The following is a 23,637-nucleotide window of genomic DNA, read 5'->3' on the forward strand; positions in this document are numbered from 1 at the left end:
AGACCAGCCTGGCCAACATGGTGAAACCCCATCTCTACTAAAAATACAAAATTAGCCAGGCATGGTGGTGTACACCTGTAATCCCAGCTACACAAGAGGCTGAGGCAGGAGAATCACTTGAACCGGGGAGACGGAGGTTGCAGGGAGCCAAGATGGCACCACTGCATTACAGCCTGGGTGACAGAGCAACACCCTGTCTCAGAAAAAAAAAAAACTATTTTATATAGTTAATTTTTATATACTTATATATAAGTAATATGTATTTATATGTAAATATTTTTTGTTAAAGGGCTGGGCCTATATTTTTTTTTTAATGCAAACATGGATACATTTTAGAATATAATATAACATCTGACTGACCTTAAAAATGTGTAAATATGTGACTCCTTTCAGTTTCATACCTTAATAGATGGGAACATATAGGATTTGCTCACTTTCCTTTCTAGCTAAGGGCATGTCAGTGGACAAATCTGGCACTATTTCCAGTTTGGGTGCCTAAATCTTCCCTGGATCCCAGTTTCAATCTCCCTCTTCTGTCAGTTTCAGTCTCATGCCTTACAGAAAAAAATTAACTCTATTCACAACAGGGGAAAGCTAAATCCACAGTTTTACTGATTTCTAAAATGTGAACCCTAGAGATTTTTACTGCTGACTTTTCAGAGTAAAAATTAAAATTATTACAAACCTCTCCAAGGTGAGAGTCTCCAACTGGCCCTTTGGTCTCAGGATTAACAATAACCACTTTCACTCCAGGTAAAATCTAAGAATCAAAGGGAAAATACAAAGATTGGGTTCAGTGAAATCTAATGACCTCCAGGAAACACACAGTTAGTTACCTGCCAGAGAGGTGCGCGAGGCACACAGGGCGGGAGCCAGCTGCAACGGCATCACAGCAGCTACCCTGAGGGGACCATGGCAGAGACCTTGTGTTTTGTTCTCACTGAACCTTCCTAGTTCATTGAAGACCAAAGGTCTAATAAAACTCAGCCTCAAAAATAAAATGGGAGCCAGTGTGCTATCTCTTCAAAGGGATGAGAAACTGCAGATCGGGACCTTCACAGTAGAATTTGTAGAATAACCTTTCCTTTTTCATGCTCTTTCTCGTTCACTGGAATGATGGCAGTGAAACCCTTTAAAACAGAAAGGGCAGCAGGCAGGGACAGCCTGAGTGACTCTACTCCAGACTCCAGCTGTTGCTAGAGTTGGAGGAACATGAAGAGTGAGAGAGGACAGCAGCAGCTTTGCAGGACAGAAGGATATCCACGACCCCAGGATCTTCCTCAGGAAGGAAAAGGAAGACACATATACTGGCTGAGGGAATGGCTCAGCCATTCTAACAAAAAGAAGGGCCTCTCTGGTTACCCATATTCTGCCCCCTTCGAACTCCCTTTTTATCTTGGGTTTCTAAAGTATGAGGTTACTCAAGAAGCCCTCAATCATTATCTGGGTGCAAACATCTAAAACCTCAAGGAAGAGACTAGACAGTTCCCTTAGTCCAGGGCGGGCAGAGGCTAATGCTCATGAGGTGTGCTTGGCTGCTGAGGCAAGTGAAGATGTGACAAGGCAGTGACAAAATCAGCCAAAACCCCACCCCGGCAGATGCAAACGGAGAGTGAGACTGGAGTAAGCGCCCCATGGGGAGATACACCACCAAGTAGGTTTGGCAGGGATTTTTTTTTTCCCTTCACGGTTTTTTCTCTGCCCTTCAGAATTACTAGACAGGATTCTGAGGTATCATCATTATCTCGTCAAAGGGCAGAGAAATTCCCACTTGTCTTGATAATGCATGTGGGTTTCCTATCATTCTTAGTAAACTGCTTCTCACTAAATCTCTCTTTTGACGTTTTATAGCCTCATTCTAATCTAAGAAATCTTACTCCCATAGATGTTAACTCTCTCAAATATCTTTAATCTCATCCCCATTTTTATTTTCAACTTTAAATGCATGTGTGTCTTCCCTGACCTGAAACCACACTCCCATGTCAGCCTCTCCTAGCTTTCTCCTTGTGACATTTGTAAGACAGAACTGAGAAGGGCACAGTGGCTCATGCCTGTAATCCCAGCACTTCGGGAGGCTGAGGCAGGTGATCACCTGAGGTCAGGAATTCGAGACCAGCCTGGCCAACATGGTGAAACCCCTTCTTTACTAAAAACACAAAAATTAGCTGGACCGGCCGGGCGCGGTGGCTCACGCCTGTAATCCCAGCACTTTGGGAGGCTGAGGTGGGCAGATCACAAGGTCAGGAGATCGAGACCACAGTGAAACCCCGTCTCTATTAAAAATACAAAAAATTAGCCGGGCGCAGTGGCGGGCGCCTGTAGTCCCAGCTACTCAGGAGGCTGAGGCAGGAGAATGGTGTGAACCCGTGAGGCGGAGCTCGCAGTGAGCCGAGATTGCGCCACTGCACTCCAGCCTGGGGCACAGAGCGAGACTCTGTCTCAAAAAAAAAAAAAATTAGCTGGACCTGGGGGCAGGTGCCTGTAACCCCAGCTACTTGGAGGCTGAGGCAAGTTCTCCTTGAACCTGGGAGGCAGAGGTTGCAGTGAGCTGAGATCGCGCCACTGCACTCTAGCCTGGGTGGCAGAGTGAGACTCCATCTCCAAAAAAAAACAAAAACAAAACAAAACAGAACCAGCTCTTCTATCCACCTTTCATACAATACAATGAGCACTGCATTTTGCTGGTCTATCAATATGAATAACATATCAGTTGGACTTTTAAAAATTGATGGAAATTAAGAGAGTTCAAATTTACTATTCTTCTTATCTATGTACCCATATGAATTTGAAAGTATTAGCTAAGCTGAAATTATCGCCAGATTTCAATTAAGGCTTGCCCTGGACACTAATATATCATATGGCTTCTGGTTTCTTTAAACTGAACCACTTCTCCACACAGCCCACCTTCCCTATGGTCAACAGAACAAATTACCTTTCCAGACTCCGAGAGAAGCAAACTCTGAGGGGCACCGCGTTCCACAAGACGAACCCTGCAGAAGAACGGTATTTACTGTATATAGGGCTTTTAAGAAGAGAAGTCGCCATATTCCTGCAGCTCAGTGCTGCCTTCCCACGACCTCTAACTTGTCTCTCTTCCTCACACTACAGCAGGGTTTCTCAAACTCAGCACTACTAACATTTTGGCCAGATAATTTTTTGTTGAAAGGGGCTATTCTGTGCATTGTAGAGTGTTTAGCAACACCTCTGGCCTCTGCCCACTAGATGTCAGTAGCAAGTCCCCTTTTATGACAACCCAAAATGTTTCCAGACATTGTCAAATCTCCAGTGGGGTGGCAAAATCTTCCCAGGTTTCAAACTGCTGCATGAGAGAGATGCTCTACCTATGCGGTCTAGGTCAGTGCAGTGGAGCACTCCAGATCACACACCCAGGGGGGTGGGGCTTGGGAAGAGAGGTCTTGGAGCCCTGGGCCAGTGCTCACCTTGGGACACAGCTATAATTCCCTTCTGGGCTAAGGAGGCAGGCTTTTACCCATGAGGCTCAGATAAAGTATTGTTTCAAAAACCCTACTCTGACTCATTTATCTTATCTGTCCTATTATTTTTAAACTCTTAGAGGAAAGAGACTATCCATTTTAGTTTAATTTATATCAAATGTCACAAAATACTTTTATATGGGCAATAACTATTATACTTTAATATTAAAGAACAGTGTAGCAACTGAGAGAATTAAAGCTTTCTTATAAATGTAAATCTTATGTATTAATGATAAAAACAAATCCCTTCCCTCTTCCCATTCCCCTCCTGGAAGATATGAACAAAAGGAATGAGGGAAAATGCTGGCTCTGAGGTTCCGAATTTGTTATGGTTAGGGACTAGTAGGAAAGGAGCATTAATAAATCTGTTGTACCTGTCATGTCTTAGTGATTTCAGATCCACATACACAGTAGTCGGATCAGGCCCTGAGGTTCCCTAAAGAAAGACAAATCAATGCATTGTTTAGAATTTCGATAAACTGTATGTCACATTTTCAAACGAAAACAATTTAGCCATATACATGAAAAATCCACACTCTTTTTGCCTCTCCTCCCTTGGAGAGTGGCCTCCTAGGCCCACTGCTCTCACTCTTATCATGGGGACTGTGGCAGCACTGAAACGTTTCCATGCTGAGGAGGGCTTTCATCCCTGGATTCAAAGCAGAGGTGAGACAGGTCGGCAATCCAGGGACTTGCAAAACCAATATTGGCCACGGTGACAGCAAGAGGGCTATTATGATGGGGCTCAAGGTTAAACCATCAAGACCCTTCTGAAAGAAGAAGGTCACAGAAGACCTGAAATAATCCACCCATGTGTGCTATCTTCTTTCACTCACTTTTGTCCGTGCCTATATTTGCCTTATCAAAGAAACAGGGTCTCAATCTGCCACCCAGGTTGCTGGAGTGCAGCAGTACAATCACAGCTCACTGCAGCCTCAACTTCCTGGGCTCAAGCAATCCCCCTGCCTCAGACTTCCAGGTAGCTGGGACTAGAGGCATGTACCACCAAGCCCAGCTATTTTTTTTTTTGCGGGTGGGTGGTGGGGGTAGGGGAGAGATGAGGTCTCAACTATGTTGCCCAGGCTGGTCTCAAACTTCAGGGCTCAAGCAATCCTCCTGCCTTGGCCTCACAAAGTGCTGGGATTATAGGCATGAACACACTTGGCCCTATATTTGCTTTATTAGCTATTAATACATAAAATTAAGTCTCAGTTCTAGTCCCTTTTCTGTTATTTACCTATCAAGAATAACATGACAAAGCTGCCATCTGGATGGAGAAGAGAATACAAGGTTATTGTTTGAAAAAAATAAAAATAAAGAGGCCGGGCACGGTGGCTCAAGCCTGTAATCCCAGCACTTTGGGAGGCCGAGACGGGCGGATCATGAGGTCAGGAGATCAAGACCATCCCAGCTAACACGGTGAAACCCCGTCTCTACTAAAAAATACAAAAAACTAGCCGGGCGAGGTGGCAGACGCCTGTAGTCCCAGCTACTCGGGAGGCTGAGGCAGGAGAATGGCGTAAACCCGGGAGGTGGAGTTTGCAGTGAGCTGAGATCTGGCCACTGCACTCCAGCCTAGGCGACAGAGCGAGACTCTGTCTCAAAAAAAAAAGAAAAGAAACAGAAAAAAAAAATGGTATAGAATATAGAGAGAGAAAAACAGAAGGTCAGACCGGGCACGGTGGCTCATGTCTGTAATCCCAGCACTTTGGGAGGTTGAGGTGGCTGGATCACTTGAGGTCAGGAGTTTGAGACCAGCTTGGCCAACAGGGTGAAACCCTGTCTCTACTAAAAATACAAAAAATAGCCAGGCGTGGTGGTGCACGCCTGTAACCCCAGCTACTCGGGAGGCTGAGGTGAGAGAACCGCTTGAACCCAGAAGGCGGAGGTTGCAGTGAACTGAGATTGCGCCACTGCACTCCAGCCGGGGTGACAGAGCAAGGCTCCATCTCAAATAAAAAAAAAAAAGAAAAAGGAAAAACAGGTCAGATACAAGTGAAATCCAACTAGGACTCAAATCTTTGTGACTCATCATCATGACCACATGACAGCGACTCAAATAAACACTAACACGTGCTCACTGCTAGCACTGTTCCAAGAGCTCCGAGCTGGCAGCTCAGTGATTGTGCAGAGCTGCCTGGAGAAGCACAGTACTGCTACCTTCACTTTACAGGTGAGCAAAATGAGACACAAAGAAATCGAGATTAAAAAGCCCAAAGTTCTAAAGCAAGTAAGCGTGGCTGAGGCCCAAGCCCAGGCAGCCTGGCTCCAAAGCCCATGCTCTGGGATACTCCACATTCCTCTCCTGTTTGTGAGCAGACAAGATGTCATGAGGGTCACCTGTAAACATATTGCTACATTGACTCTTGATCCAAAAGTGGTGCTGACAGCCCGCGGGGACAGCCCAATGTCTTTGAAGAGCTTGGAGAAGGACTGCTGGAGTGCAACGCGGGGCCGCTCCTCCGCCACCACCACACAGGTCCGGACGCAGGAGAGATTGATCCCTCTGGTCTGCAAGACACCATTATGTGGGAATCAAGTCAGTAGGATCATAAAATAACCGAACAGGTAAGGCCACTGTTCTAGCTCCTTGGTCAGGAAAAGCCAAGTAATTGTGTATTCTCACCTCAGGCATACAGAGAAAAGTAGCTTTCAGAAAAGAAGAAACGGCCAAGGCATCCCATTAAAATCACTATCTGCTGGTAAATTCACTCATTCTCTAGTTCCTTCCTCTTTCTTCTAAAAATCTAAGGCTCTTCAGCAGTACTTTTTTATCCTTCCTCGTTTCTGTACCTTAGATGTCCCCATATTTGATGGGACTGAGAGAAAAATTAATCTAGAACTCTGGCGATCTAATCTCTTGTCTCTATGCATTCCAAAGATCAAATTTTTCTATCAAAGAAAATTCAGTATTTTCTGACTTTCTCATATGCCAGTCAGACAGATCATCATTCGACATACACATGAATGAATGAGTTACCCTTATCTTTGGGGATATTCTGAATTCTTAATATTTTGAGGTTTCAAATTCTATTAGGAAAAGTATTGGAAGCCACAGTTCCCTTTTATGTTTATATAAAGTCTTTCCAGTTAGCCTCCCAACCAGTTCCCCCTTCTAGTCCACAAAGTAAGAATCATATTAAACTGTGAAAGAGTGCACTAAATTAGGAAGGTGGAAGAGATAAACTTGCCAAGGTTTACAACACACCCTTTTTAAACTGAGTGACTTGAAAAAGGCAAGCAAACATGTCTATTAGGCCCTGCTCTGGCTCTGTTATGTCCTGGCTCATTTCTTCAAAACCTTTTGGGACTGCCCACCTGCTGGAGCTGCTTCTTACCTTTAGCACTTCCACTTGGTTGCCAAGTCCTTTGGTGCAGAGCTCCATCACTGAATAGGAGCAGAAAGTGTCCCTTATTTTGTACTGGTTGACCGTGGCGAGCCAGAGGAAAAGGTTGTTCTCTAACTCCATAGGAGGAATTAAGACAGACTGGTGGCCTGAATAGACACTGCAGTGAAATAGACAGCAGCTGGAATCATCAGTTCATCCTCGACACCTGATACTTCAGAACCCCACCAATTCCACAGATAGTTACCGAGTGTAAAGGACAGTGTAGGGACATATGAGATGTAAAGCTCTAAGAATCAGTCTTGTTCCTATACAACTCGCAAGAGGAGCAACTATGAAATAAAGCAGACTGTGGTAGGTTGCTTTAGTCTACATAACATTCTTACAGCTAATTAATATGGTCAAGATGATACTAAATATTCTGGAAAGGTAATTCCTAATAACTAATCTTTAAAACCCCGATGGAGTAGCATTTTTTCCTCTTTTTCTTCAGAAACCTTATGTGTGGACTGGATTTTACTCCCATGGTTTCTTTTAAAGATGTTAATAGCCATTTTATTGATGCTCTGAATATGAGATGTAAATCAAGAACATTGAGATCACAGAATAAACAGCAATTCATTCAAGCTCGATAAGGCAGGGTGAGGGAGTGGTAGTGCTTCACTGAGCTGGTGACACTTGAGCTGGAGCTTGAAGAATGAATATGAATTTGACAGTGGCCAGAAGAAGTGGGGACAGTAGTGAGGGTGTTCTAGGCAGAGGAACAACATATACAAAGGCTGATAAGTACAGCATGTTTGAAGCCATCAGAAATATTATTAGTATTCAAGTGGCCGGGCACGGTGGCTTATGCCTGTAATCCCAGTACTCTGGGAGGCCATGATGGGAGGATTGCTGGAGCCCAGAAGTTGAAGACCAGCCTGGGTAATAAAGCAAAACTCATGCCTCTACAAAAAAGCTTTTTTAACAATTAGCCAGGCGTGGTGGCACACACCTATAGTCCCAGCTACTTGGGAGGCTGAGGTGGGAGGATCACTTGAGCCCGAGAGGCTGCAGTGAGCTGTGACTGTGCCACTGCACTTCAGACTGGGCGACAGATTGAGACCCTGTCTCCTAAAAAAAAAAAAAAAAATGAGAGAGAGAGCATTCAACTGAAATCCTAGCACACAGGGTGCCCGGAGGAGTAAGGCCCGAAGGGCTAAGGCCAAACTATGACAGGGCTTAACCATCATATGAAGGAGTTTATACTTCACCCAGCAGGCAGTCGTTGCAACTTTAAGTTGGGGCAACACTGACAATATGGACATATGGAGTAGGGATTGGTGATACGAGCCACTGAAAGTTGAGAGACAGGAGAGGCTGCAATAGTTCAGGTGAGAGGTGATACAGGCTTGAACCCAACAGTGTAGCCCAGGATAAAAAAGAAGGAATGGGGCTGGGCGTGGTGGCTCACACCTATAATCCCACTACTTTGGGAGGTCAAGGTAGGTGGACTGCCTGAGTCCAGGAGTTCGAGACCAGCCTGGGCAACATGGCAAAATGCTGTCTCTACTAAAAAATTAGCTGGGTGTGGTGGTGTGCACCTATACTCCCAGCTACTCAGGAGGCTGAGGTGGAAGGATCACTTGAGCTTGGGAGGTGGAGGTTGCAGTGAGCTGAGATTGCACCACTGCACTCCAGCCTGGGCAACAGAGCAAGACACTGACTCAAAAAAAAAAAATAAAACAGGCCGGGCGCGGTGGCTCAAGCCTGTAATCCCGGCACTTTGGGAGGCTGAGACGGGCGGATCACGAGGTCAGGAGATTGAGACCATCCTGGCTAACATGGTGAAACCCCATCTCTACTAAAAAACACAAAAAACAACTAGCCGGGCGCAGTGGCGGGCGTCTATAGTCCCAGCTACTCGGGAGGCTGAGGCAGGAGAATGGCGTAAACCCAGGAGGCGGAGCTTGCAGTGAGCTGAGATCTGACCACTGCACTCCAGCCTGGGCGACAGAGCAAGACTCTATCTCAAAAAAAAAAAAAAAAGAAAAAACAAAACAAAACAAAACAAAACAAAAAGAAAAGAAAAAAGGACAGAAAGGAAATATGGATCCTCATATCCATATTCAGTCCATCAACAGGAAGAACTATCAACACAATAGTTTTTTTTTTTTTTTAAGAATAAAAAAAAGGAAGGAACAGGGTTCCTATCATGTCTCTTCTATAGCCACAAAGCTTAAACTCTTGGCTCATACAAAATGGCAGTGATTTTATGCCTAAACCTGTTTACAGATCAGAATCACTAGAAGCTCAGGAATCCTGTATTTCAAAATACTGGTGGTGTGGTCACCACCTCTGGAGATGAAGATTAATAAGTCTTGGGGAGTCCCATTAATTTTTGTTGAAAGACCCCCAGGTGATTCTTATGTACATATAGGTGTAGAACAACCAAGCCAAAGGACATACATTTGATTAGACACAAGACATGAAGATATAGAATCTGAAGATAAGACCCATGTTTCTAGTGTGGGCCCCTATATGGATGATCCTACCCTAACAAAGAGAGAACAGGAGGAGAACGTTGAGCTGCAGGCATCTATGAAGCATTCATGATGTACACCAAGGAGATGAAAATGCAGGTCTGAGATGAGGTTCTCTGGGGGAGTGGTGAGAGGAGCTGGGATCTGTATTCTGCAAGGAGCAACTTGGCCAGGGCAAACGTGCTACTTTCCATCCACATGCTGTCATCCCATCCCACTGTGCTCCTTCCTGCCAAGCCTAGGGGGTACATGCTGGCTGTCAAAGCATGACATATTTCACCCGAGAATCATCATTCTACTTGGCCTTGTTTCTAAAGCAAGGATTACATGGTGGAGAAGAGAGCAAGTAACAGGATCACTGCCATTTTGTATGAAGAATAAAATTAACAGAAAATAACAAAGGGAATACAGACAAAACTGTTTTTAAACAAACTTCACAGACACAGTAGATCCATAAATTCTGAAAACACTAGCATTTTACTGAAACTTTACCAAATTAAGGGAGCAAAGGAAAGGATGAGATGGTCATGGCCATAAAGTACACCCCCACACATTCTGTCTCCTTGGCTTTTCCATCCCTACCTGCAGAGACACCAGAGCGCGAAGCCAAGTCCACAGTAAGGGTCAAGGCAGATGGCGATCTGCCGAGAAGAGTACAACTCACACTGGAGCTTGATGGCTCGACACAGAGCGTTCACTGCAGAGTGGGACATCTGCAAAGTATGGAAAATGGAACAGGCTGGAACTGTCATCCCACAGGCAGCAAAACAGCTCTGACGACAGCTTTGAGGAGTTTCAATTCCCTAAACTCCTCAAAACAATGTATAATTTTTAGTGCTTCAAAGCCTAACCTAAGTCTCCATTAAGGAAGGGAACATATTTCTGTTCATTAGTTAATAATAATTTTTTTTTTTTTAAGACGGAGTTTCGCTCCTGTTGTCCAGGTTGTGGTGCAATGGCACGATCTCAGCTCACCGCAACCTCAGCCTCCCAAGTAGCTGGGATTACAGACATGCACCACCACGCCCAGCTAATTTTCTATTTTTAGTAGAGAAGGGGTTTTCCATGTTGTTCAGGCTGGTCTCGAACTCCAGACTTCAGGTGATCTGCCCGCCTTGGCCTCCGAAGGAGCTGGGATAACAGGCGTGAGCCACTGCGCCCAATCTAATACTGAATTTTATGATATCTAAACATCAGATTTCATACATATTTTAACAAACTCTTATCTTTCAGCTTCAATGCCAGGTTCAGACACTTAATACAAATTCCTTGCGATAACTCATTCCAGAGGAGCCAATGCCTTTATTTAAATAGAGCAGCGACCCTTGATCCTCACTCTGCCTACCGGTCTCTGGTACAACCACTTAGCCTCTGCGTCTAAAGTTTCTGGGGCAGTGGTCATCTCTATTTTTTGGCAGACGTGGCATTTTTCCAGCATGCAGCTTACCTTCACTCCTGTAAGCATGCCAGTTGTGGAGACACTAAAATCAAGATATGCCAACATCTCAGGAGTGGGTGGTTTATACAGCTGAGGTAACCTTTTCCTGGGTAAATCATCTGCCATGAAAAGAAAAAAACCTGATGTCAATCCAACATGCGGGAACATGAAAATCATTGCTCTTCAACTGGTTTTCTGTGGCTTTGCTATGGCCAAATTTAGCTTTGGGGATTTGCTAAAGCTTAGGCTTCTCCTATTTAACCAAGTAGCTCACATATGTCATTCTCAGAGGTAGGCTGGGGTTGAGGACAACACTGGACAACCCAGGCAAGCAAATCTACATCAGGTAAATGTATCTGCTAGCAGCTTAGTAAGGGGAAATAGAACACAGTAGGAAGCAGACTGCTGTTCAAATGCCAGCTCTAGCATCAGCTACGTGACCCTGGAGTTATTTCACCTCTTTGTGGCTGTTCTCTTCTTCTCTAAAACGAATCTCTAAAATAATACCTACTCTCATAGAACTGTTGGGAAGTTAATTCACATAAAGCACTTTTAAAGCAACCTACTGAAGAAATGCTTAAAAAGCATTAGCTGTTATGCTGGTTTCAAGTTAAAGTTCATTATTTACACTTTAGTATGTGTTATATTAATCATGTATGGATTTAAAAGTTGGGAAGTATTTCTCTAAGTTAACTTAGCAGATTTTTTTTTTCTAAAGACAGAGTCTTGCTCTATTGCCCAGGTGGGAATACAGTAGCTTGATCTCGGGTCACTACAACCTCCATCTGCTGGGCTCAAATGATCCTCCCACCTCAGCCTCCTGAATAGCTGGGACTACAGGTCTATGCCACCATGCCTAGCTAAATTAAAAAAAAATTTTTTTTTTTTCCAGCGGTGAGGTCTCACTATATTGCCCAGGCTAGTCTCCAACTCCTGAGCTCAAGTGATCCTCCTGCCTCAGCCTCCCAAAGTGCTGGCATTACAAGCATGAGCCATGGCGCCTGGTTAAGCTGGCAGAATTTTAAGAATAGTAATCTATCTGGGTGCAGTGACTCAGGCCTATAGTCCCAGCTACTTGGGAGGCTGAGGCAGGAGGACTGTGTGAACCCAGGAGTTTGAGACCAACCTGGGCAACATATCAAGATCATGTCTCTTTAAAAAAAAAAAAACGGTGGCTAGGCACAGCGGCTCACACTTGTAATCCTAGCACTTTGGGAGGCCGAGGCAGGTGGATCACTTTGAGGACTGGGGTTCGAGACCAGCCTGGCCAACATGGTGACCCCTGTCTCTACTAAAAATACAAAAATTAACCAGGCATGGTGGTTCATACCTGTAATCTCAGCTATTCGGGAGGCTGAGGCAGGAGAATTCCTTGAACCTGGGAGGTGGAGGTTGCAGTGAGCCGAGATCGCAGCCCTGCATTCCAGCCTGGGTGACAGAGTGAGGGCTCTGTCTCCAAAAGAGAATGGTAGCCAAGAACTAGTAATTCGCTGCTTTCACTCATTTATGATACCTCCTCTACTTCCCCCCGTGTGCTTTATAAGTATGCTAAAACTAGGGATGTCAGAGATGTCCTTTGGCTCCAGCCATACCTCTTCAATGGCTCCTTTGGCTTTCTGGATCAAGAAGGACGTCTAACTGTGAGTTTTAAATCACCAAATCATGGGGCACCCATTTCTGGTCAAATGAAAGACTATCACCTTTGACCTCCCTTTATGCAGGGAAGGGTCACTCATATGACCACTCAAATGCCTAAAGAAACCTTCCTGTTGTGATTCAGCCCATTAACCATAGACCTACCAGCATCCTTAACACCAACACAATCCATTTGTGATACATATATATACAACTGTGCTTCTATCCTTCAGTAATAAATATTTTAAAAACCGAGTTCGGCATCTGGTACACAATAACCACAAATACATGTCATTCCTGCATTTGAATCCAGTTTTTTTAATAAAAAAAAAAAAAGGGTAGGGAGGACATTAATGGTTAAGAGGCTGGGAATGGAGCCAAACTGGCTGGATTTGAATTTCAGTTCTGCTGCTTATTTAACTTCCCTCAGTTTTCTAATCTGCAAAATGAGGATAAAAATAACAACTTATAGGGTAAGGATAAAAGCATATAACACATTAAATGACTGACATAACGGCTCAATGAAGGTTAGATGTTATCATTATGATTACATGCTAGGAGCTTTGCATTACATCATTTAATCTTTACAACTCCCACTTTATAGACAGGTTAGTAAGGATACTCAGAGAGTAGCAGATATAGCAGGACTTAAACCCTACCTGCCTGACTCCAAAACCCACATTCTTCCTATACCACAGCTTTTTCAGCTATTCCCTTATCTTACCCCCTTCTTTAATATGAATACTATCTAAAAATTTTGCACTTTATGGCTTTCAAAGTATAGTATTTTCATATTACACTGCATTTTATCTTCTCAATAAATATACAAGTCAGGCAGGGGTAGGCAGTAGCTTAGGAAAGGGTAATTTCAGTCAAGATTACACAGGCAGTAGGTAATGAAGCTTGAACCAGAACCCAAATCATCTGACTCCCAGTTCAGTATTATTTCAACAATATCACATCTCGAACAAAAGGATCAGATTGTCTCAATATTTCACTTGGCCCTACATATACATAGTTACATGTAGCATAAAAACCTAACCACCTTTTGATGATGCCAAGAGTAACAGCAAAACACTTTTGTTTAGAGAGCTCTTAGCAGACTGTGATCTCGCCCTTTGCATCTGCTGTCAGTGTTTAGTCCTGCACAAGCTTACTGATGCTAGGTTTTGCCTCTGTCTTAGCAGGCAGAAGACATAAAGGCAGGGTAAACAAGTCTGGCATGAGAAGAGGCGAGATCTCAGGTATTGTGAGCTCTCACTCCCTCCACCCTCAGGAGAAGTCTCCCTTTCACCTGTGTCAATGATGGTTGGCCAGGTTTTCACATCCACTGCTGCTGCTGCCTCTCGGGACCTCAGTAGCCGCATTAGGGTCTGACCGGTGAGAATACAGGCTGCTTTGCTGACCTAGAAAACAAATGGACAACAATAAGCATCAGGAGGTTCAGCCCCAACACGGCACCACAGGCCCTGGCTGCTGCTAAAAGCCACTCATGTACTACACTGGACAGGACAGTTTTAAAGAACACATGTGGGACAGATGAGGTCAGTTTACTCCCTTGCATGTTTCCTTCTGGAAATGTGTGACATTTAACTCTCTCAGGATGATGGACCTGTTCACAATACACTGTATTGTTTATAACAGTGATTCTCAAAATATTTCATAATTATAATCTCAGTATGGATCCCACAATCCCATGATTTCATTAAGACCACAATTAAATAAAGATGTGGATTTTGTAGTGCTCAGGAAATGAGAAGAATCAGATAACCATGTTTGAAGGAAACTGCCCCAGTCTCTAGTGAATAACGAGACTTACTACACCTAGACCATACGCTGATCCTAAGGAACCCCGATGCTGATATAAGCTCTCACAGAAACTAGGTTCTCTTGCCCAGCTATACACAGAAATGCAAAGTGACCTACTTTGCCCACGAACTGCATCAACAGCAACTCCCCTCCCTGCTTTTCTGGCCCACTTTGTAGAATATAACAAGGGCATTTTGCTGAATTACACTTTGTAATAAAATCATCTATGGTGATCATGGCTTTTATACCGTGGGCTCCTTTTCTGCTGACAGAGCAGCAGTTCTTTTTTTTTTTTTTTTTTTTTTTTGAGATGGAGTCTCGCTCTGTCACCCAGGCTGGAGTGCAGTGGCCGGATCTCAACTCACTGCAAGCTCCGCCTCCCGGGTTCAAGCCATTCTCCTGCCTCAGCCTCCCGAGTAGCTGGGACTACAGGCGCCTGCCACCTCGCCTGGCTAAGTTTTTGTATTTTTAGTAGAGACGGGGTTTCACTGTGTTAGCCAGGATGGTCTCAATCTCCTGATCTCGTGATCCGCCCGTCTCGGCCTCCCAAAGTGCTGGGATTACAGGCTTGAGCCACCGCGCCCGGCCAAGAGCAGCAGTTCTTAGAGAAGCAAATGCTACATGAACTGGAATTTTGTAATCTATCAGCACTGGCCAAGGCTTCCCCTTGTTGTAAACACTAGGATCTGATGCAATACACACTTACCTTATTTTCTTTAACTCTCATATCCTATAAAGACTTCTATCATCTCCAGAGTAAGGTCTGGACACCTTTTAATGCTACACCAAGTAAATTCACAAAAGTAACTAAAATAGAAGTGACCTGACACCACGGTTAATTCAGTTTGGCATTTAAAATCACCCAGATAATTTAGCAGGAAAAATATCAGACATCACATTTTAGACAGAAGGGGAGGGGGAAACTTTTTTTTTTTTTTTTTTTGAGACAGGTTCTGCTCAGGCTGGAGTGCGGTGGTGTAATCTCAGCTCACGTCTAACCTCCACCTCCCAGACTCAAGGGATCCTCCTGCCTCAAGGGATCCTCCTGAGTAGCTGCGACTACAGGCATGTGCCACAATGCCTGGCTACTTTTTGTGTTTTTGTTGGAGAAATACTAATGGCTGCTTCACCTCCTTAATGTTCATGATAACTGCATACAATTCTGCATCTCACCAATAACCACTTTCCCCCAGTTCCTTCGCTGAATAATGATGGTTGTTTTGGCTTGACTAACAAAAAGGAGGTAGTTTCCAGGAGACAAATTTGAATTCCTGACTTAACAAAATTGGAAAATTAGTAAGGATCCTTAGCTGTCTGAATCTGGATTTTAGGAGATGAGGACAAGGCAAGATACAGCTGGTACTTACATCAACAATCATTCGGACAGTGGGCAGCGTGGCCGTGAGGTTCTGAGCATGTGGAGGTCTGACCGTCACAGGTATACAGCCCGCATACAGGCAGCCATAGAAGGCAGCGATTAACTCAATGCCTGCAAGACAAAAGACCCTGTCAGGAGAGGCACTGAACTGCCTAAGAGCACTGAGAAACTAAAAGGCAAATTTTCGAAAACGGTTAAATCATGTGCAAGACAGGTTCTGTAGACCATAATTTAACAGAGACTCTAGCAGAAGATATTGAAAGTGAAAGAAGGAAGCATATAAAACTTTAGAAAATATAGAGAAAACAATTAACAAAAAAGGAAGGAAATCAGAAGTAAACTCCTGAAATATTTCTGAAGAAGGTATATTGATATTATTACTTTATATTACTCAGGAGAAGTAACTGGAGAAACCAGGAATGGTTAATTAGGAAAATAAAAGAATGGAGAAAGGAGAGGTGAGGAAGCCCTTAGCTTTTTAAAAATATTTAGATGGCTGCTCTAAAAAGAACAATCAGACTTCTTAGATGTTGTTGAAGGGGTGTGAGTTTTAGGGAGCAAAGTATGACTCAGTCTGAGGATGACTTTGGGCAGAGGCCTCCTTAGGAAGAGCTCAGGTCCTTCCCCGTGGCCTCTCGCCAACTGACAGGTGCAAGGCCATCTCCTGGGCATACAATAGCGGGGACTGCTCTATCACGTGATCTTCTATGAAATCTCAGTATCTAGGTAAATAAGGCAGCTCATAAGAATCACAGAATGAGCCAGGCCTTGTGGCGCACACCTATAATCCCAGCACTTTGGAAGGCTGGGGCAGGTGGATCACCTGAGGTCAGAAGTTTGAGACGAGCCTGGCCAACATGCTGAAACCTCATCTCTACTAAAAATACAAAAATTAGCTGGGCATGGTGGCGGGTGCCTGTAATCCCAGCTACCCAGGAGGTTGAGGCAGGAGAATCACTGGAACCAGGGAGGCAGAGGTTGCAGTGGGCTGGGATCACGCCACTGCACTCCAGCCTGAGTGGCAGAGCGAGACTCCGTCTTAAAAATAAAATAAACAAAAAAATCACAGAACAATATGAAGTGTGGGGGGATAACAGGCCAAAAAAAGCTGGATGTATGAGTGGATTAGGTGACAGAAATAACGAAGGGAAGACTCAAATATTTCACCCAGAATTTTGAATCTTTATGCCAAATAATTCTGAACCCCTCTTACTATGAAGACAAGGTTGTTGAATTAAATCAGAACATGAAAGTAGCAATAACAAAAGAAGACTAAATCATAATATGAAAACTCACATCCCTTCAACAACATCTAAGAAGTCTGATTGCTCTTTATAGAGCAGCCTTCTAAATATTTTTTAAAAGCTCAGGGCTTGCTCACCTCTCCTATCTCCATTCTTTTATTTTCCTAGTTAACCATTCCTGGTTTCTGCAGTTATTCCTTCTGAGTAACATCAATCATAATATGAAAAATGTTCACAGAATTCACGCACAACATTTCTTTGGGGACTGGGTGAAATTGCCCCATTCCTGAACATTCACAGAAACAAAGCATCTGTTTTGAGAGTTTCCAAAAGCCAAGCAGCTGAAGACTTCATTCATTCATTATTTATTGAGTGACTTTTATGTGCCAGGCACTAATAGAAACATAAGGGTGCAAAAACAGACATGGTCCCAGGAGAGCCACTGTACTGCACAACCTGCGGGGTGAGGCTTGGTTCCCACTTCGACCTGTGTGCATGGTCTTCTAAGTGTTGGGAAGTACACTGCCTGCACGTCATAGAGAGCGGCCCTGAGTGCCTATCCTCTTATAATTTGTAGTCAGTCTAGTATTGGAGCTTAAAGTCTAGTCTACCAATCCAATGCTTACCAGGTGGATAGAGCAACACCACATTATCTCCTGCATTTAGATGTCCCTTATCACCAAGAACGGCCGCAATCCTCTCTGCTCGTTTATGAAGCTGAAGGCAGCTGGCTGTGCATACAGTGGTTCCCTTTAAACAACAGAAAGGATATAAACTCAGAAAGCAAATAAACTATAATAAGCACAGCCAGTTCAACACCATACCTGAAAAAGGCTTGTGCCTTTGTAGATTATCCTTAGCAAATTATCAATTCTAGTGAAAATTCCCCTAAAATCAAAGACGTGTGGAGCTGGACAGGGTGGCTCACACCTGTAACCCTAGCACTTTGGGAGGATGAGGTGGGGGCACTGCTTGAGCCCAGGAGTTCAAGACAAGCCTTGGCAACATAGCAAGATCTCCTCTCCACTGAAAATACAAAAAAAATCAGTCAGGTATGGTGGTGGCACGTGCCTGTAGTCCCAGCTACTCAAGAGGCAGAAGTGGGAGGATCACTTGAGCCAATGCCTGGGCGACAAAGCGAGATTCTGTCTCCAAAAACAAACAAACAAACAAACAAACAAACAGACAGACATGTATGGGATCCTTTTTTTTTCTTTTTTTTGTTCTGACATGGTCTTGCTGTTGCCCAAGCTGCAGTGCAGTTATGTAATCACAGCTTACTGCAGCTTGCAGCCTCCAACTCCAGGTTCAAGACATCCTCCTGCCTCATCCTTCCAAGAAGCTGGGATTATAGGCATTAGCCACCATGCCTGGCTGACATTTTTAAAAGAAATATGAGAACCTTAATGAATCCATGGGCTTGAAAAGAAGCTCACTTCATGTAAAGGTAGAGCAAGAAACTTCCCAAATTTTCTGTCATAAAAGTAATGGTTCTTAAGATTTTTAATGATTTTTCAATAAGATGCACAGTATATTCTTCTCATTAAGTTCTATTATTGCATACATTCCTCAAAAAAAATAAAAATAAAAATCAGATTCCAGGGGAATGGGGGAGATGGGTATACTTTGGATAAGTCCCCTAAGAGCTTCAATAGGCACTTCCAGTCTTCCCCCTGCTGAGGAGAAATACTGCTATCCACATGGTCACAGACTTTGAGCCTGTGACTCAGCCATCAACACAAAAACTCAGCTGACTCCCACAGAATGCATAATTTTAAAATACAATATATAGGCCGGGCGTGGTGGCTCACGCCTATAATCCTAGCACTTTGGGAGGCCAAGGAAGGTGGATCCTGAGGTCAGGAGTTCGAGACCAGCCTGACCAACATGTGAAACCCCGTCTGTATCAAAAATATAAAAATCAGCTGGGCCTGGTGGTGGGCGCCTGTAATCCCAGCTACTCGGGAGGCTGAGGCAGAAGAATCGCTTCAACCCGGGAGGCGGAGGCTGCAGTGAGCCGAGATCATGCCACTGCACTCCAGCCCAGGCGACAGAGCAAGACTCCATCTCAAAAAATATATGTGTATTTTTTCTTTTTATATATATTTATATATCATATTATATATTATATATTATATATTATATATAAATATATATATATACTTTTTTTCTTTTTATTTTTGAGACAACGTCTTGCTCTGTCACCTGGGCTGGAGTGCAGTGGCACAATCTCGGCTCACTGCAACCTCTGCCTCCTGGGTTCGGGCGATTCTTCTGCCTCAGCCTCCCGAGTAGCTGGGATTACAGGCGCCCACCACCAGGCCCAGCTGATTTTTATATTTTTGGTAGAGACGGGGTTTCACATATTGGTCAGGCTGGTCTCGAACTCCTGACCTCATGTGATCCACCCGCCTCGGCCTCCCAAAGCTTTGGGATTACAGGTGTGAGCCACCGTGCCCAGTCCTAAAATACAATATTATAACGAACCATCTGTCAGAAACCAGTAGTTAAATGTGCTCTTTGAGTAAATTTCAATTTGCTTTTTATCTGTTAGCAATAAATCATTTAATTATGTACCAGAAATAACTTAGGTTTTTAAAATGCTGGTCTGAGGTCATTTTCTTCCTGGCAGAAATCAAATAATTAAAAGTCCAACCGGGTAAAAAAACTATATGACATAACACATTTTGAACATCTGTGTATCTATGTAATTGCACTGTTGGCTCCATTTCTCCTATCATAATTGAATAAAGAAGACATGCTTGTACCATAAGAAAAGAAAGTATTACATAGCACTCCAGGAGGTCTCATTCCAATCCTAAAGTGATTGCACAGTTTACCCTCATATGTCAAAGCAAGGAGAAAGCCATTAACTCCTTCTTCAGAGATGGCAACACAAATTTTCTGATGAAAGAAAGCAATCAAGAGTGCTTAAGATAGTCCTATAGTCGTCAGCTGATTAGATATACCATTGAATTTTTAATACCTTGGCATTTAACAGCATGAAGAGTACATGGTCAGGAGTCGCCTGGGCTCGCCACTGTAGGATCTCTGCCAGAAACTGGTGCTAAAGTCATAAACCAGAAAAAGCACTCAGGGTCAGCAACTTATAACAAGTCACATAATGTATCCCTCAGCTGCTACCTGCAGTACAAGTTCTGTCCTTGACTTGATTTCAGTAAGAAGGCAACATTTCAGGAACACTTACCTTCCTCACCAAATCATTCTCTTCTATTTGTCCCAGATCCCTTCCAGCAGCTTGTGCTATACGTTTTCCAGCAACCAGATTCCCAACCATCACGGAAGCAGGGCCTACACCTGTAAATGAATGCAAAACCCAACTCACTGGAGATGGCAATTCCAACTAAGTATCCAGAGCATTTCCAGACTGACCAAAACTGGTTCAAATATTTATCCAACAATACTGACTGAACATTCTTCTAGGCACTGGGAACCCAGGAGCAAACAGGGCAAGGAGCCTGCACTCTGGAGAAGGGTAACCAAGAAATACATACACAAATAAATAAACACAAATAGTGCAAAGTACTGGAAACAAACAAACAAACAGGAGGAACACAGGAGGGATAGGGACTGGGGTGGAGGGAAGCAGGCACCTATTATAGTTTGGGGTATACAGAAAGTTTTCACACTGAGGAGGTGACAGCTGGTTGCACAAGCTCCTACTAATATTTTAATCTTCTCCAATCATAATAGAACCCTAAAAGAGGGCTTAACAATAAAGAATATCTGGCTTGGAAAGAAATTTGTCATCTACGAGGCCTGAGGGAGTTTATCTAGAATATTAAATTTGTTCAATTAAAAGTGAATAATGGCCGGGAATGGTGGCTTACGCCTGTAATCACAGCACTTTGGGAGGCTCAGGCGGACAGATCACTTGAGCCCAGGAGTTTGAGACCAGCCTGGGCAACATGGCAAAACCCTGTTTCTACAAATACAAAAAGATTAGCCTGGTATGGAGGCAGACATCTTTAGTCCAGGCTACTCGGGAGGCTGAGGTGGGAGGATCGTTTGTGCCAGAGTTCAAAGCCGCAGTGAGCTGAGATCGTGCCACTGTACTCCAGCCTGGGCAACAGTGTTAAGACCCTGTCTCAAAAAAAGCAAAAACAAAAACAAAAAAAACTCAGGGAAAAAAATGTCAGCAATGCCAGGCATGGTGGCTTGCTCCTGTAATCCTACCAATTTGGGAGGCAGAGACGGCAGACCATGTGAGGCCAGGAATTTGAGACTATCCTGGCCAACACGGCAAAACCCCATCTCTACTAAAAATACAAAAATTAGCTGGGCGTGGTAGCTCACACCTGTAATCCCAGGTACTCAGGTGGTTGGATCCTGGATGGCAGAGGTTGCAGTGAGCCGGATCACACCACTGCACTCCAGCCTAGGCAACAGAGTGAACTCTATCTCAAAAAAAAAAAAAAAAAAAAAAAAAAAAGGCAGCAATTGGTAAATCTAGGGTAGGTTACATGGGTGCTCCTCACCGTACTATTCTTCTAACTTTTCCATAGGTTCGACACTTCAAAATAAACAGGGGAGCCCACTCCCTCTCTAGAAAAAAGTGCTAGGCACTGTGTCCCTCTCTTCATGGTCACTGCCTTATGGAACTAAGAAGATGGCAAAAAGATGATTAAAAAAAGCTTATTGCCAGCTAGGTTTTAAATAAGGCTGATGCTATACTGGATTAATATTTAAAATCTTTTATTTGACCAGGCGCGGTGGCTCATGCCTATAATCCCAGCACTTTGGGAGGCCAAGGCGGGCGGATCACGAGGTCAGGAGATTGAGACCATCCTGGCTAACACAGTGAAACCCTGTCTCTACTAAAAATACAAAAAAAAAAATTAGCCAGGCGTGGTGGCGGGCGCCTATAGTCCCAGCTACTCGGGAGGCTAAGGCAGGAGAATGGCATGAACCCAGGAGGCAGAAGTTGCAGTGAGCCAAGATGGCGCCACTGCACTCCAGCCTGGGTGACAGAGCGAGACTCCATCTCAAAAAAAAAAAAAACCTTTTATTCTATCAAAATCTGCTGATCCTGAATATACTGAAACAAATGAAAGAAAAATCACTTAAATCATATAATCAATTTTCAAAGGGTAAATATTTGGGGAAGCTGGGTAAAGGATGTAAGGAAAATCTTTGCACCATGTGGCAACTTTTGTGTGTGAAATTATTTCAAAATGGAAAGTTTAAAAAATTTAAAAATAAAACAAAAAACTCAAAAAAGATAAAGTATTCCAATTGGTGAACAGTTTTAGTCTAGAAAGTCTCTACTACAATTTTAAGTAAATACGCAATATTACTCCCTAAGAAACTTCATGACAAATTATAGATATATCATGTTGGAGATAGCCTTTTAATACAGGCAGGGACTCAGAGTGTATTTCTGTAAACTGTGCAATCCAGGATTCACATTATAAAATTAATAAAGGCATGACATTTTAAAAAGTGAATTTTGCAGTAGTTTAAAACAATAAAACAAATTCAGCAGCAGTTCCTTGATGTTATTCTGTGTGCATTTCGTGAGTCTATGGGTCTATGGGTCACAGAGAATGAAAGATACTGAAAGCAGTAACTCCAGGAAGCTAATTGCAGACACTGCTGTACTGGTAAATATGCCTTCTGATTTTCCCATAAAATTCTGTAAACATCTTATGCCAAAAACTGCTAGTTATCAATTCCAGTATCTATTCTATTCTTCTTCCTTAATAACAGAACTCCCAGTTTTTAGCTGGACACACAGCTGGAATGAAGACTATATTCTTTAGTGTGGGAGGATAATACGTTAGAGGAAGTAACATGTACAATTTCTAGAAAATATGTTAAAGGGAAGAGTATCCTTTCTTTATCTTTTCCTCCTACCTGCTGGCTGGGATGTAGAGGTTGAGGAGCCTAATGAGCCCTGGGGCAGTTGCTAATGATGGCTGTGGCAGATTATTTTATTTTCTCACAATCTTCCTTTCTTTCCTGTCCTAGTTATGTCTGGATGGGAGAAGTATACTTCTTGTTTAGGACAATGAAATGTTAGGACATGTGACACAAACAGAAGCTTTAAATATGCTCGTGTGGCTTGGCTTGATTTCTTGCTTCTGCCATCTGCCTTAAAAAACATACGGCCCAGGTAGCTGCTGGCCCCGTGATGAGGAGACACATGGAACAGCTCTGAACCTAACCTAAGCCTGGAGCCAAGTCAAGTCCAGTGGATTCCAGCCAAGCCAACCAGATCTACATCTCATGAGTAAACAGTAAATGCTTGCTACTTCAAGGCACTGAGTTTTAGGGTTATTTGTTCTGTAGCGTATCTATGGCAAGAGTTGACTGACAAAACACCAGAGCAAAAAGATGGGAAGCTAGAAGAACATGATCGAGGAGTGACTATCCTAGCCTTTGGACTACCTAGCTCTGAACTTTTTTTACCTGACAAAAATATAAGCTTGTTTCTTGCCTGAGCTGCTATTATGTTTTTCTGCAACTTGCAGCCAAGACTAGTCCTAACAAACACATTCTTTCTTTCTACAATAGCTCCAAAGGCATCTCAAGGATATCTTGGCCTCCGGGCTGCCTTAACACCTTTTCCATCTTCCCTTTCCTCTCCTTCTTTTTTGTTGAAACAGGGTCTGGTTCTGTCGCCCAGATTGGAGTGCAATGGTGCAATCTCGGTTTACTGCAACCTCCTAGGCTCAAGCCATCCTCTGTCAGACTCTGAAGTAGCTGAGACTACAGGTGTGCACCACCAGGCCTGGCTAATTTTTTGC

The 23,637-nt window shown here is 43.6% G+C and overlaps 1 protein-coding gene across 1 annotated transcript in view; it reads right to left on the bottom strand.

Annotated features, from left to right (window-relative positions):
- DIP2B (DIP2 disco-interacting protein 2 homolog B (Drosophila)) overlaps positions 1 to 23,637 on the bottom strand; it is a 159,906-nt gene that overhangs the window by 10,312 nt on the left and 125,957 nt on the right. The window contains exons 22-33 of the mRNA XM_011964405.1: positions 20,076 to 20,185; positions 19,854 to 19,934; positions 17,494 to 17,617; positions 15,613 to 15,734; positions 13,731 to 13,842; positions 10,811 to 10,920; positions 9,946 to 10,076; positions 6,833 to 7,001; positions 5,835 to 6,005; positions 3,869 to 3,930; positions 2,933 to 2,990; positions 686 to 760 (exon numbers count right to left, since the gene is read on the bottom strand). Of these exons, the coding sequence (XP_011819795.1) occupies positions 686 to 760; positions 2,933 to 2,990; positions 3,869 to 3,930; positions 5,835 to 6,005; positions 6,833 to 7,001; positions 9,946 to 10,076; positions 10,811 to 10,920; positions 13,731 to 13,842; positions 15,613 to 15,734; positions 17,494 to 17,617; positions 19,854 to 19,934; positions 20,076 to 20,185 (1,325 nt within the window). The remainder of the gene's footprint in view (positions 1 to 685; positions 761 to 2,932; positions 2,991 to 3,868; positions 3,931 to 5,834; positions 6,006 to 6,832; positions 7,002 to 9,945; positions 10,077 to 10,810; positions 10,921 to 13,730; positions 13,843 to 15,612; positions 15,735 to 17,493; positions 17,618 to 19,853; positions 19,935 to 20,075; positions 20,186 to 23,637) is intronic.

The sequence above is a fragment of the Mandrillus leucophaeus genome, unplaced genomic scaffold (assembly GCF_000951045.1).
Source record: "Mandrillus leucophaeus isolate KB7577 unplaced genomic scaffold, Mleu.le_1.0 Scaffold118, whole genome shotgun sequence".
Lineage (NCBI taxonomy): Eukaryota > Metazoa > Chordata > Mammalia > Primates > Cercopithecidae > Mandrillus > Mandrillus leucophaeus.